The 14,714-nt window shown below is 38.1% G+C and overlaps 2 protein-coding genes across 2 annotated transcripts; one reads left to right on the top strand and one right to left on the bottom strand.

The window, feature by feature from the left end:
* The first annotated feature begins 3,704 nt into the window (after positions 1-3,704).
* On the top strand, positions 3,705-4,715 carry LOC130248167 (trace amine-associated receptor 1-like). The gene has a single exon (XM_056481723.1). It carries the CDS (start codon positions 3,705-3,707, stop codon positions 4,713-4,715), a length of 1,011 nt encoding a protein of 336 aa, XP_056337698.1.
* A 7,288-nt stretch (positions 4,716-12,003) lies between these two features.
* On the bottom strand, positions 12,004-14,614 carry taar11 (trace amine-associated receptor 11). Its single transcript, XM_056480635.1, has 4 exons — positions 14,536-14,614; positions 12,993-13,006; positions 12,672-12,912; positions 12,004-12,599 (listed from the first exon to the last, which is right to left on the bottom strand). Exons 1-4 carry the CDS (start codon positions 14,612-14,614, stop codon positions 12,004-12,006), a joined length of 930 nt encoding a protein of 309 aa, XP_056336610.1.
* Positions 14,615-14,714: the final 100 nt, after the last annotated feature.

Below are 14,714 nucleotides of genomic sequence, written 5' to 3'. Positions count from 1 at the left end.
ATGGATGAAGATGTCTGTCTCACGGAAAAGAAAAATTGATGAAGAGAATAGACAGTTCTATCAGAAGACCAGGGAGATAATTATGATATTGAATTAAATTTATTGATGAGTATTGGTTGACAAGAGCATCATAAAACAGGATTTCTTTGCCGAAGGAACCCCCCCCCCCCCCGGACAGGGCCAACCTGGTGGTGGTGGGGAGGATGGTGGGTGAACGTCTGCGTTGGTGCCTGCTACCATATGAATGAAATGAATGGACGGCTTATATATTCCTTGTGTCTCGTGGCTATTGGTTGGAACTGATTGTGATGAGTGATGTGACCTTTATGTCTTCCTGGTAGAACTACCGCTACAAGCTACAGTTCTAAGTTGAATAGACCGATAAGTATTTGTTTATTTTTTGCCATAAGCCAGCACAATGCCATTCTGCTTGATTTGTAATGAGACAATTGGAGTTGTAAAGAGTAGAAATGTGAAATGCCACTATGAAACGAAACACTGACATTCTGAATGACCATATCCACAAAATACATATAAGGACCTCAAAACTACAATACCTAAAGTTTTCATTACACACCTTTTGTATTTTTCACCTTTTTTTTAGAGAGAGGTCTGGTGTAGTTGCAATTTGAGCTGCAATGCTATACAATGCCCGCACCTAATGCCGAATTCAGACTGCGTGACATTAGCCCTGATTTTGACTCGCCGACAGGTTTTGAGAAATTGCGGACAAATGTCTCAAATCACAGACAAATCTGTGCTTGTTCATGCAAGTAACAATCACACAGTGTGAACTACCAAACAGGGGCGCTGCTAGGGGGGGAGGTGGAAGTTAGGAGGATTCTAAGGCCTCACGCATTTTGGGGGCCCCCAGACATGTTATTCGGGCCCCACGACCACCCCCTCGCTCTTCACTTTGGTCCGTGATTTCCCCCCCGCTCTACACTTTCGTCATCGCCACAACACCCACCGCCCCCCACCCGATACTCATTGTCATCCATGGAAGGTTGTCAGAGGGCCCCTGCTATCAAAGGCGCCATCCGAGAGAATCGCAGATGAGTCGCCGGCGCCCGTGAGATATTTGGCATTAGGGGTGTCAAAATTATTTGTTTCTTCGTGCACTGCGATGCAGACGCAGACAATTCAGTATCGGTTCAGTAATAATCATAACTGGTTATTATGTACTGACGTCATTTATCTCATATGCGCTATAGCTGACTATGAGGGAGGAGAGCGGCTGAGCGCGAGTATTTACAACACTCCAACTACTTAAAAACACAGAAACTGCACAATTTCACTGCATGTGTGTTTGCTGGATCAGTCTTTCACTGACACAGCAGAAGACTCTATTTCACTGCGATTTTAAGAGAATGACAGTAAACTTCCTTTCTCTCTTTCTCACTCATTGTGGCCCATTTGACCTGCTGGCATGACTCTTCCTCTTCTTTAGGCTGTTTTACAGCAATACTTCTGGATACAGACATGAGCGCGTGCCTGCAGAGTTTTCTCCACCGTGTCTATCATGTATCAGCTGTGATCTAGCGAGAGGTCGTTCTTGAACGATTTGTTCATTTTGAACAATCAGAGTCCTTTCGGAGTGATTCGTTCATTTGCGCACATGCACAATTGCGCAGGGGGAGCAGAAGATTAGTTCCTTTTTCGAGTCTTCTATCGCTTTTAAGTCGTTCGTTCATCGCGTGAAAGACATTTGATTCGTTCATTACTCAAGTCTTCGGATTTGATTCATCTCTCTTTACATGCTGCCATGTAATGAATGAACGACTCAAAAACCAGAAGACTCAAGAGGTGTCCGACTGTGTGCATTGTATTTAATGTTTTTTTTTATGCAAATGCCCCTTTATTTAAGGAAAAATAAATTGTGTGGTGCATGTTATGAATGTTTATTAAAAACAATTTATGTTATATCAATCAGGGCTCAAAATTGCGACCGTTTTGGTCGCAAATGTACCCGAAATTTTATCTGTGTGACCTCAAAATATATTTGGGACTTTTGTGCGAGTGCATAATTTTTGTCGTGCGACCAGTTTTCACAGCAAAATTTATCACATGCGCGGAATTAGGAGGCATTCACGCATTAAGCATCTTTGCACCTAAAAACACCAAATGCAGCGCTCAGGAATGGTTTAAAACAGTTCACATGTCAACTGGCTGCAGTAAACAAAGCCTGCAATGCTTGCCCCACCTTCAAGCTTTTCTTATTGGCCCACTGCACTAGAAGAGAACGCGAATGGATTGGTTAATAACAGCTGTCAATCACTCAGTTCCGATGACAGGGAGCTACATGTCTGGATACGAGAGAATGAAAACAACACTGGCAGATTTAGTTTTAGAAACCACCTAAAGTTACAAATAATGTCTATCCAGCATTTACACCTTTCAAAGAGTGAATTAAAAGACTTCCAGTGGTTGAAGTCCGCTATGAAAATGACTAAAGCATTCACTGTAAACCCGGTGGGAGTTTTCAGGTACCATGTTAGCCACTGAATCTAATTTTAAGCACGAGATGTTCTAACGTTATTTAATCCTTCATTTAATCGTCATGTTGCTGTCCGTCGTGCGATTGGCACCGTGTTCACCATCGCTAAAGAGCATGCATTCACTGAAATGAAACCAATATTGCAGCTCATGAAAAGACAGTTATTGCTTTAAGATGACTTATGCAAATAAGTTATATGTCAATATCATCTGTTCAATATCAGACAGCACCCGTGAGAACAGCACAGTTACTATTGTTAATTCAGTTCATCTCATTCACGTCAAGCAGTGCGTGCAGGGCCGGTGAGTGCATGCAGATATTTGTTTATTTGTCAGTTGTGATTACAGTGTTAATATATATTAGAATCTGTTTATATGAAACGTGTAGTAACAGTGCTCATAATTTTTGGTGGCTGCGACAATTTTGTCTGGTGCGCCTAAATTTTTGAAGTTAGGAGCACCAGTGCTACCAAGAAAAAAGGTTAATTACGAGCCCTATCAATTGTTCTGGACCTTTGACTGCACATTACTAGAGTGATTTATCGTTTCTTGCTTAAACCTGCATTCGCCCCTTCTTAGACCTGTTCATGCCTCTTTGTAGGCCTCCAGGACTCCAGAATTAAACACTTTCCTATATTCTGAGCAGAGCCCTTACCTTGCTGTTAAACAACAGTTTGAACTGAACCACACTTCAATTGATGAAGTGAGTTATTAGCAAATATGAATTATTAAATATAAATATTTTTTGTGTTTTTTTTTTTTTTTTTTTTTTTTTTTTTTTTTTTTTTTTTTTCTCAGGTGCAACTTTTCCTAGATTTTCCCCTTATTGTTTATTATTATTCAGACAGCGTTTTTTTTTTTTTTTTTTTTTCTTCTGACTTAGACTTTCGGTAAAGCTTCCATGGAAATGCAATGATTTTACAGGAGGGAGGTTGTTATTGAACTCTTTGCTATAAATGTGCCCCCTGTGCTCTGTCTGGTATCTTTGGTGCATTGTAGAAAGAAAGGTAAGCGCATGGATGAAAGTCTGAGAATTCCTTGATAGAGATTTATTCTTTTATTTATTCAGTTGAAGTGTTGCATTTACAATCCATTGAGATCTTAACATTCATACATATTCATTATCAGCTGCACTCTACAGTATTTGAAGGCTGGGACTGATATCACTCCCTTGTTTCAAACAGGAAAGCTTCAGTGAATGGTTTTAAATGGACATCCGGATCAACATCAGCCACAATGGACTCTGGGAGAAACCTTTCCTCTGTTATGAGTTTAGTAACAGGTCTTGTCAGAAGTTTGTCTATCCTTTGGAAACTCGTATATTGCTATACATTCTTTTCAGCATCTCTTCAATAATCACAATCATAGGAAACCTGCTGGTGATCATAACGGTCATTCATTTCAGGCAGCTTCACACACCGACTAACTACCTCATCTTGTCTCTGGCTGTGTCCGATCTGCTTGTCGGAGGAGTTGTGATGCCTCCCAGCATGCTGCGCTCCATCGAGACCTGCTGGTATCTGGGAGATTTGTTGTGTAAAATACACAGCAGTCTTGATGTCACATTGTGCACCGCTTCAATTCTAAACCTCTGCATCATTTCTTTAGACAGATATTACGCCATATGTCACCCATTCCAATATCACAGTAAAATGACGTCACTTGCCACATTGGTTATGATTATCATCTGCTGGACTGTTTCAGCTGTTCTGGGGTTTGGCATGATCTTCATGGAGCTTAATATTCTTGGTATTGAAGATTTTTACTATGAAAATGTTGATTGTAATGGAAGATGCCTTGTGTTTCAGAGCAGAGAGGTAGCTGTCTTTATGTCATTGGCCTGTTTTTATATTCCTGCATTTGTCATGCTCTGTGTGTATCTGAAGATCTTACATGAAGCTCAACGGCAGGTTCAGGCCATCCAGAGTGTGAATTCTGAACTGAAAAAAGAGGGAAAAGCCACTAAGACTTTAGCCATCATCATGGGGGTCTTTCTGACTTTCTGGATTCCCTTTTTCCTCTGTAATCTTATTGATCCCTTTATTGGTTACTCTGTTCCTCCACTTCTCTTTGACTTATTCTTGTGGGTTGGATATTATAACTCCACATGTAATCCTATAGTGTACACCTTCTTTTACAGCTGGTTCAGACATGCTTTCAGAGTCATTCTGTCTGGAAGAATATTTCAGAGCAATTCTTCAAGAACAATACTACTGTAAATGGAATGCCAGATGTCTTTGTTGAAACATGCACACATTGCTTTTGTTCATAATGTTTTAGCTGTTATATTGCTTTTTTGTGTTACCTAATGTGGCCCCGTTACTGTATTTTTATTTATGCCCAAAACTGACTCCACAAGATACAAATAAATTCCATCTACTGTATATTTTAATCATCTCTCGAATCAGATCTGGCCCACACCACAACCCCAATCATAATTCATAAAAGTTTATATCTATGTTTTTTATTTTAAAAATCTCTAGAGCTTTTTGGAAAAATGTGCACAATTTTTTGTTTTCAGAGAATGTTGAACTCTTTATTATTTTTTATTAACAGTGTACAGTAATCTTTTACATTTTTAACATTAGAACATTTGAGGACTATTCAACATATGGTAAAACACAGCTTTCATCAATGTCATTTGAGCTTGTCGTCCATTCCCAGCGGGAAAAATACTACACAGAAAACATGATGCACATGACATCATGACTTTTTCCACAGTTTGTTGCTTTACACAAATGTGATAATAGTATTATATTCACAAACTAGCACTATTTAAACCTATTTTCAAAAACTTGTATTTCCAGGCTGTTGTGAACAGCAAATTTGCATAAAAAGGTTCTGTAAATGCCCCTGAACTTATTAACCAATGTCAACAAGTTAAATGTAAAGGTGCAAGTTACACTTCAAATGTACACTGTAAATGTCAGTACAATAAGACAAAGTATACTTCTTTTTTTTTTTTTAATAATAACTTATGAACCCTTTTCACAAGACCCTTTTCACATGCGTCTAACAGTCATCAGCATGTTGAATGCATAAAAGTTTTTAATACTTAGATATATTTTTTAAATGTATGAACATTTATATGTATTTGTGTATGTATTATATCATTCTTGCATCAAATGACAAAAACAAATTTCCGCTTGAGCGAGGAATTTGTAATGTATCGTTTGTAATGGGCAGGACAGTAAATTTTTTTTTATTCTCTCTTCTGTCTACAGTAATCAGTCTTCCTTTCTTTGAAAGTCTTTGGCCCAACCCAATTCTACCCATTAGCCCTTCCCTTTACCCCTACCCCTTGTTTTGCGCATTCACGTCAAGGGGTAGGGGTGTCCCAATTCTCTTTAGCTTGAAGGCGTAGGGCTAAGGGGAAGTGGTTGGTTTCCACACTCGAAACCAAGGGGTAAGAAAATTTCCCAGAATACACCAGCCACATCGGCAGAATCACTGCACCCGGAAGTAAGAAGATCCACAAATTTGTTAATTTTTTTTGTCATTATTATTAATTTTTACAACAAACAAGCATATGTTTTAATATATTCATAACCGCGTTCGTGTTTTACGGTTTTAATGCTTTAAAAAAAAAAAAAAAGCACTAAAATAAAACAAAAACCGCTAAATTTCGCAATCTATAATCCCTAATAATAACTCTTGTACAGCAGTCCCACAACATTCTGTCACTCTGACACTCAAAGACCCTGTAAGAAAAGTCTATTGGCTGGGAATGACTTTTTTTACAGTGTCTGCTATAATGTTATTGTTGATTTTGGTGCGTTTACAAAGATCAATATGGGCACTGTGTAAATGAACAGCACAGTTACGATCTTATTGCCACATTTTATTATTATGATAACATATTATATGTAAAGACAACCGAAACAAACAAATGACACGTATATGTCTATACACACAGGCCTGTGTATTTTCATTCATTCTGTTTGTTTACTCGCCGACCGACTGTTGGCATCGTGCATCGAGTGGTCTCGTCACTTACGGGGGGACCCAGCGCACTGAGCGTACCCATCCATAATATACAACCACAGAAATTCTCCGGTAATAACTCCGTATAAAATGTATTTTATAACATCCTCGTTCTGATAGATGTCATCAATCATTCAGCCCAAATGCTCCGGAGAGACCTAAAACATATGAACTCATCCCTAGGCTATATGACACTTAATAGGTAGTTCCCCTTTATTTAAGGATATTGCACATTATTCGGTTATCTTAAGAAAAAGAAAGTGTTAAATGTTTCAGCACAAAATAGCAAGTAATAAAATATAGCCTATATTTCATTGTGCTCAGCAGCTATCCACTAATAAAGCTCTACATTTTAAATGTCATTTTAAAATTTTTGCTTGCAGTTTTTCCCAGTACGTTTATAAAGCAGCACTGCGCAGGACTGGAGGACAGAAAAGAAGGTAGCCTAGTTTCTGATTTTACTCAACCAAAAAATGCTGTTTTCACGATTTGATTAATATCATCGTATCCAAATACTTGATAAACATTTCAAATCTCCTCCATTGTTTATTGTTTTTAGAAAATATCTAAAATCTTTTTTTTTTTTCAGATAAGCCTTTTGTAATAAGTTTAATATGGCATAAAACGGTTTAATTTATATATTGTATTTATCTACATTGTTATAGCTTTTGTTGGTTTTATATTGGTTTATTTATTTAATTTGATTTTATTATATCCGATATTTGTAATTCTTTAAATTATTTCAATACAGCTTAGGCTATTCTATCGAGATATGATACGATTGTGTGGACCCTACAGAAGTGGACACGTAATTTGTAAAGTTTTATATCTTTCTGTTGTATTCATATTTTGTATTATCTCCCAAATGAATAAATAAGAAAGAAAGCAAATCATACTCAAAAAGACCCCTGGCCTATAAGGCGTTTTATGGAGTAGCCTTTCTATTTTTGGTGCATGTACTCGTGTGCGATCAGAAAACTAGTGTATTGGCAGCACGCCATCTTTACCAGACTCGAGCAAAGTCCGCCTCTCCTTTCACTACGCCTCGAAGCCCCAGCTGGCCCTCTTTGGCCCAAGGTATTTGGTGGGCCATAAAAGGCTGGCCCCGAGGAAGCTCCACTTTGGCCCAATCAGGCCCCAGAAGTGACAGTGGAAACGTGACTGACCCTGACTCGCATTGGCTCGCTCGCTTTAGGCGCAGTTTTGGCGCGATAGTGTTTTCTTTGTTTTATTTCAGCTTGAATAGGAGCAGTTTTAAATGTTTTTAAAGAACATTTTAAGGGCAAGTTTATTTGCGTCTTTAAAGTACATATTTTTTTCGACTGTCTACAGAACCATTGTTATATAATAACTTACCTAATTACCATAACCTGCCTAGTGAACCTAATTAACTCAGTTAAGCCTTTTAAATGAAAGCCCCACTTTTTTTTGCTTTAGTTTGACCTCTTTAGCCCCTGCTGGTGGTTGCTGCACTGTAACTGTAGTCTGGCAGCAAATGCCTTTTTCCGTTATCTCCTTTTTAAAGTGCTCTATAATTGTGTAGACTCTTTTAAAGCAGCATTTAATGGACATTTACAGTTGAAGTCAGAATTATTTGCCCCCCTTTAAATTAAAATATTTCTCAAATGATGTTTAAGAGCAAATACATTTTCACAGTATGTCTGATAATATTTTGTCTTCTGGAGAAGTCTTTGTTTTATTTCGGCTTGAATAAGAGCAGTTTTAATTTTTTTTAAAGAACATTTTAAGGTCAAATTTATTTTCTTCTTTAAAGTACTTTTTTTTTTTCCGACTGTCTACAGAACAAACCATCGTTATATAATAACTTACCTAATTTCCTGAACCTGCCTTGTGAACCTAATTAACTCAGTTAAACCTTTTAAATGGAAGCCCCACTTTGGCCTGATCAGGCCCCAGAAGTGACAGTGGAAACGCGACTGACACTGGCTGGCTCAATCGCTTTAGGCACGATAGTGGAAACGCAGCTATGAGAGTTTGCTCAATGGCAAAACATCAACCCATCAGTGTTGGCCCTGCATCTGCTTAAGTCGTGACGTACAGAATACTGCTTCTGGGTCCAAGTAGCTACTCATTTGAATTGAGAAAATATTTGTTTATGGACACTCTTTAGTCATATCACCCTTTAAAGTGAATTTTATATAAAATCATTGTGTACTTATCGTTCGTACTTATCGTTCTCTATCGTTCACCACACTTATCGGCCTCATTCAGGACGGTGACGAGTCTGCCTACAGACAGGAGGTTAAGGAGTTGGCTGTCTGGTGCAGTAACAACAACCTGGAGCTCAACACGCTCAAAACAGTGGAGATGATAGTGGACTTCAGGAGAAACCCCCCTGCTCTCCCCCCACTGAGCATCATGGACAGCATTGTGGCAGCAGTGGAGTCATTCAAGTTCCTAGGCACCACCATCTCTAAGGACCTGAAGTGGGACACTCACATTGACTCCATTGTCAAAAAAGCTCAACAGAGGATGTACTTTCTTCGTCAGCTGAGGAAGTTTAACATCCCAAAGGAGCTGCTGAAACAGTTCTACACCTCCATCATTGAATCAGTCATCTGCACATCAATAACTGTCTGGTTTAGCTCAGCTACTAAATACGACCTCCAAAGACTACGTCGAATAGTTCGGACTGCTGAGCGAATCACTGGTACAACCCTTCCTACTCCCCAAGAACTGTACTTATCCAGAGCGAGCAGAAGGGCTGCCAAAATCACTCTGGACCCCTCACACCCAGCACACCGCCTCTTTGAACTTTTACCTTCTGGTCGACGCTACAGAGCACTGCGCACCAGAACAGCCCGACACAGAAACAGTTTCTTCCCTCAGGCAATCCATCTCATGAACACTTGATGATAATAATTGCGGAACCAACATCACTACTTGCTATACACTTTTATACACATATACACTTATTTAACAACACACTTTACATGCCAGTTTGCACATAACAGCTGCACATATAACGTTGTATATAGTAATAAACATGTACATACACTTGTCAATCTGTATATTTGCACTCACTACTTACTTCTATTTTTAAAAATATATATTTATTATCTGTTTTTTGTCCTGTCTCTGTAATCCTGTTGCACTGTAGAAGCTCTGTCACGAAAACAAATTCCTCGTATGTGTGAACATACCTGGCAATAAAGCTCTTTCTGAATTCTCTGGACTCGCTGCGTCACAAATACTAAAATGTTTACAGTTTATAAAAAATATATCACTTTCTGGCCATCTGATATTAGGCATGGACATATACATTGCGATCGGGATTTTTGAAAGTATTAAAGCGCTTTATAAACATCTATTATTACCATTTGATGAATCTCCCCATACAGTTTGATATATCGCTTGGACCCGGAAGCTGCTTCATGTGATGTCACACTTAACAAGCTGATAGGCAGCCCTCACCTACTGTAGCCCACAGGAGCCATTAATAGGCCCCACATTGAAGATTTGAAATGATCCTCTCCCTGATTTGTGTGTATGAAAGACTTGAATGACTTGTATGTCCCCACAAGTTGAGCAATAGCAGTAAATGTTGGCCTTTTTTTTTTTTAGTCCCTGTGTGAAAATGGCTCATAAATCACTCAGATTGAGGTGTTTAGTAAAGCTAAAAAGGCAGCTCTTGTAGGTTTCTTGTGAGGGTATAAGCATGCATAGCACAGTATAAGAATATTCATCATGTCTGTGGCAAGTCCCCACACTGAAAAAATGACTTTTGGTGCTTGTTCAAACTACTTTATTTAAAATGAGTTGCAACAAAACAATTCTTAGGGTTATTTTGGGGGCAACTTGTTTTATGTTCAATCCACTTAAGTTTTTTTTAAACTATTACATTAACTTAATCCATTTGTGTTGGGGCAACATGAAGAAAATGTGTGTTGAGTTTTTTTTTTTTTTTTACAGCGCATAAAGATAGCTGTGTGTGTTTACAACATAATCAGCATTAAGTAACTAAGGGTCATGTTTTTATTTAAATTTTTTTGCTTTAGTTTGACCTGTTTAGCCCCTGCTGGTGGTTGCTGCACTGTAACTGTAGTCTGGCAGCAAATGCCTTTTTCTGTTATCTCCTTTTTAAAGTGCTCCTATAATTAAGTAGACTCTTTTAAAGCAGCATTTAGACCTAAAATGGACGTTTACAGTTGAAGTCAGAATTATTAGCCCCCCTTTAAATTAAAATATTTCCCAAATGATGTTTAAGAGCAAATACATTTTCACAGTATGTCTGATAATATTTTGTCTTCTGGAGAAGTCTTTGTTTTATTTCGGCTTGAATAAGAGCAGTTTAAAAAAAAAAAATTAAAGAACATTTTAAGGTCAAGTTTATTTACTTCTTTAAAGTACATATTTTTTTCGACTGTCTACAGAACAAACCATCGTTATACAATAACTTACATAAAGGATGCAGTATATGTGACCACAATTCATTCTTGTGCTTGGCCTATAGACTGTTGGAACTGGGAGGCCAACGTTATGCTTTTAAATACAGTGGGAGAGATATTCTTTATTTAAATAGATATTACAAATCAATTAGTGATTCATAATGATTTTGGAAGGCCAATTTATTGACACGAAAAATAAACATTTGGATTTAATGTATAAAAGCAGAATGTTCCTCTGTATGTAAACTTCAATTAGAGCATACTTTTAATTTACTAAATAATATTAGGATTAGTGTTTGTTTTATAGGTTAACGGACAGAAAATGTGTGGAAGATGCTGCATTTGTATCACAAATAGGTTTATAGCCAATGCAATATGCCATGCAGTATGACGGGACAGGCCTCAATTGATCTTCATTGACTGAAAACACATTGAAGATTTCATTTTATGTTTCGATCACCAATAAGCATTTAATTTTGTAGGTAATTCAGAAGGCAATAGAAAATGTATATGATAAAAAAAATAAAGTAATTATCAACAAAACAGAAAATAGGAACGTTTATAGAAGCGATTTGAATCAGTGCATGCATGTTCTACACTAAAATACACACATGACCTTTACATATAATTATATTATCAGGAAAGCTATGTGGTTTATACCATTAACTGTTGCCATCTCATATTCAAGATGACTTTCAGTGCATTTTTCACAAAAAAATAACACACAAAAAAAGACTAAACCTGAATTTATCTGCAGCCTTTTTAATGTTTGTCTTTATGTTTTAGTTGTTCTGTATGTGCTTTATGACTTGTTATTTTAATTAGTATTGAGTGTGTTCAGCATTTTGAGCAACGTTGTGTTGTAAAAAATGTGCTATATAAAATAAACTAACTTCTGGACAATATATGGATAATATATGGACAAACTACATGCAATATCATCTGAAATTTTTAAGTGTGAATTAAAAATGTGGGGTGATGGTTAAGATGTTAAAAGATTTAATAGATAAAAGCTTGACATAATGTTGTTCTTACTTTAAAATCTACTAAAATATTTCACATGTACAAATACAAGGGAAGGATGTGAGTGAAATAAGCAGGTGTGCCTATAGATTTAGTACAGTTTATACAATTTCTCAAACAAGAGTTTGGATTTATCTCTGAACCAGCTGTAAAAAAAGGCATAAACCAAGGGGTTGAACACTGCGTTCAGATAAGCCACCCACATCAGTATCTCATACAGCAGTGCTGGTATTGTATGGTTGACAATAGGATCGATGATGTTACACATGAAATAAGGCGTCCAACAAGACATGAAAACTCCAACGATAATAGCAAGTGTTTTAGTGGCTTTCAAATCCATTTTCGTAGCTGACAGTGAGTTTGCGGCGTTGTTGTTAATAACACGGACATGTTTTAGTGCTATAACAAAAATCCTGCTGTACAGGCTGACGATTATAAACATGGGGAGGAAATAAAACACAAGCGAATATGTCACTCCGATTTCTCGGCCATGCAATGCTAAACATCCTCCTTTACAAGCGACATGCAACTCCTCGGTTCTTTTTTTTTCGATCTTCAGCTCTGAGAATATAATCCCGAAGCCGAAAAAGGCAGAGAAACTCCAGCTGATCAGGATCATGAATATGCTCACACGTGTGGTCATTCTGCTCTGATAGTGAAACGGTTGGCACACTGCATAATATCGGTCAATCGAGATAAACACGAGGTGTAAAACGGATGCATTGCACAGTGTAAAATCGGTAGCAGAGTGAAACTTGCATAAAAAGTCTCCAAAGTACCAGCACGTTTCCAAAGAGCGCAACATACTCGGAGGCATCACAAAACTGCCTAGCAGCAGATCCGATATGGCCATTGAGAGGATCAGGTAGTTGGTGGGTGTGTGGAGCTGTTGGAAAAAGGAGATGGTGCAGATGACCCACAGGTTGCCAAACACTATCAGCATGATGGTTATAATAAAAAGGAGGTATAGAGGAGCGCGGAAGAGCGGAGAATAGACCGTCTTAACGCAGGAGTCATTTATGGATTCAAAACAGAGGCTGAACGTCTCTGCTGACCACTGATGACTCTGATTCATCATACAGCCACTTCAATACCTAGAACGAGACAACAGATTGATTAGGCCTAACATGTAAACATTACATTCTAAGATTAAGAGATTAGGTTGGAATAAATATCACATATTTAACGTAATATTTGCAATTTAGTCGTATGTAAAACCCATCTTATGTTTCAGTTAATATTTGTTGTAATTTATGTGTTTGTTTCTTACCACAGGAAGACTCCCTGCATCCTAAACAGATGATGGTGCATCTGCACTTTCTTGCCTTTTGAATACTTCAACTCAGAGAGGAACTTTCTGTGAACCAATGAAAATGGGCTTGGTGGTGTCATGTGAGTACATGAAGTTTCTGATTTGCTTTCAGCTCTCAAGATGTTTAAGGGTGAACTATGTGTGTTTACTGTATGTGATGGTCAGTTTGGCTGGTCAGCAAAGTCCATTGCCTGCTGGTAGATGATTTGAGTATGATTTTTCTTATGATTTTCAGTTGATATTTGCTTTGGGATTTTTTTTTTCTTTTAGATTTAATTGGAAATATTGTATTATATTCTTTTATTATAGGCTGTCAAACGTATAAAAAGGGCTTTATATTGCATATCTGAAGTATTTATTTTTTAATGTATCATGTTGTGTACTGTTTATCCAGAAAGTTTTAATAGTGCTTCACTTTTTTCACATTTTATGTTACAGCCTTATTCCAAAATGGATTCAATTCATTTATTTCCTTACAATTCTACACACAATAACCCATAATGACAATGTGAATAATTTTTTTTTAAATTGTTGCAAATTTATTAAAAATAAAAAACCTGAAAAGTACAGAAGTATTCACAGCCTTTGCTCAATACTTTGCACCTTTTGGCAGCGATTACAGCCTCAAGTCTTTTTGAATATGATGCCACAAGCTTGGCACACCTGTCTTTGAGAATTTCTGCCCATTCCTCTTTGCAGTACCTCTCAAGCTCTATCAGGTTGGATGGGAAGCCAAAGATGTTCAATGGGATTTAGCTCTGGACTCAAGAACGTTCACAGAGTTATTGTGAAGCCACTCCATTGATATTTTGGCGGTGTGCTTTGAGTTATTGTCCTGCTGGAAGATGAACCGTCACCCCAGTCTGACATCAAGAGCACTCTGAAGCAGGTTTTCATTCAGGATGTCTCTGTACATTGCTGCATTCATCTTTCCCTCTATCCTGACTAGTCTTCCAGTTTCTGCTGCTGATAAACATCCCCACAGCAGGATGCTGCCACCACCATGCTTCACTGTAGGGATGGTATTAGCCTGCTGATGAGCCGTGCCTGTTTTTTTTTTCAAATGTAGCACCTGGCATTCACTCAAAGTTACATTTTAGTCTCTTCAGACCAGAGAATTTAGTTTCTTATGGTCTGAGAGTCCTTCAAATGCCTTTTGGCAAATTCCAGACTGGATATCCATCTGGCTACTTTACCATACAGGCCTGATTGGTGGATTGCTGCACAGATGGTTGTCCTTCTGTAAGGTTCTCCTCTCGCAACAGAAGAACGCTGGAGCTGCAACAGAGTGACCATCGGGTTATTGATCACCTCCCTGACTAAGGACCTTCTCCCCCGATGGCTCAGCTTTCAGGCCAGCTCTAGTAAGAGTCCTGGTGGTTCCAAACATCTTCCGCTTACGGATGATGGAGGCCGCTGTGCTCATTGGAACTTTCAGAGCATCAGGAATTTTTCTGTAACCTTCCCCAGCCTTGTGCCTCGAGACAATC

Source organism: Danio aesculapii, chromosome 20 (assembly GCF_903798145.1).
Source record: "Danio aesculapii chromosome 20, fDanAes4.1, whole genome shotgun sequence".
Classification (NCBI taxonomy): Eukaryota; Metazoa; Chordata; class Actinopteri; order Cypriniformes; family Danionidae; genus Danio; species Danio aesculapii.
The sequence above is the reverse complement of the archived record's forward strand: the minus strand, read 5'-3'. Positions and strand labels throughout refer to the sequence as shown.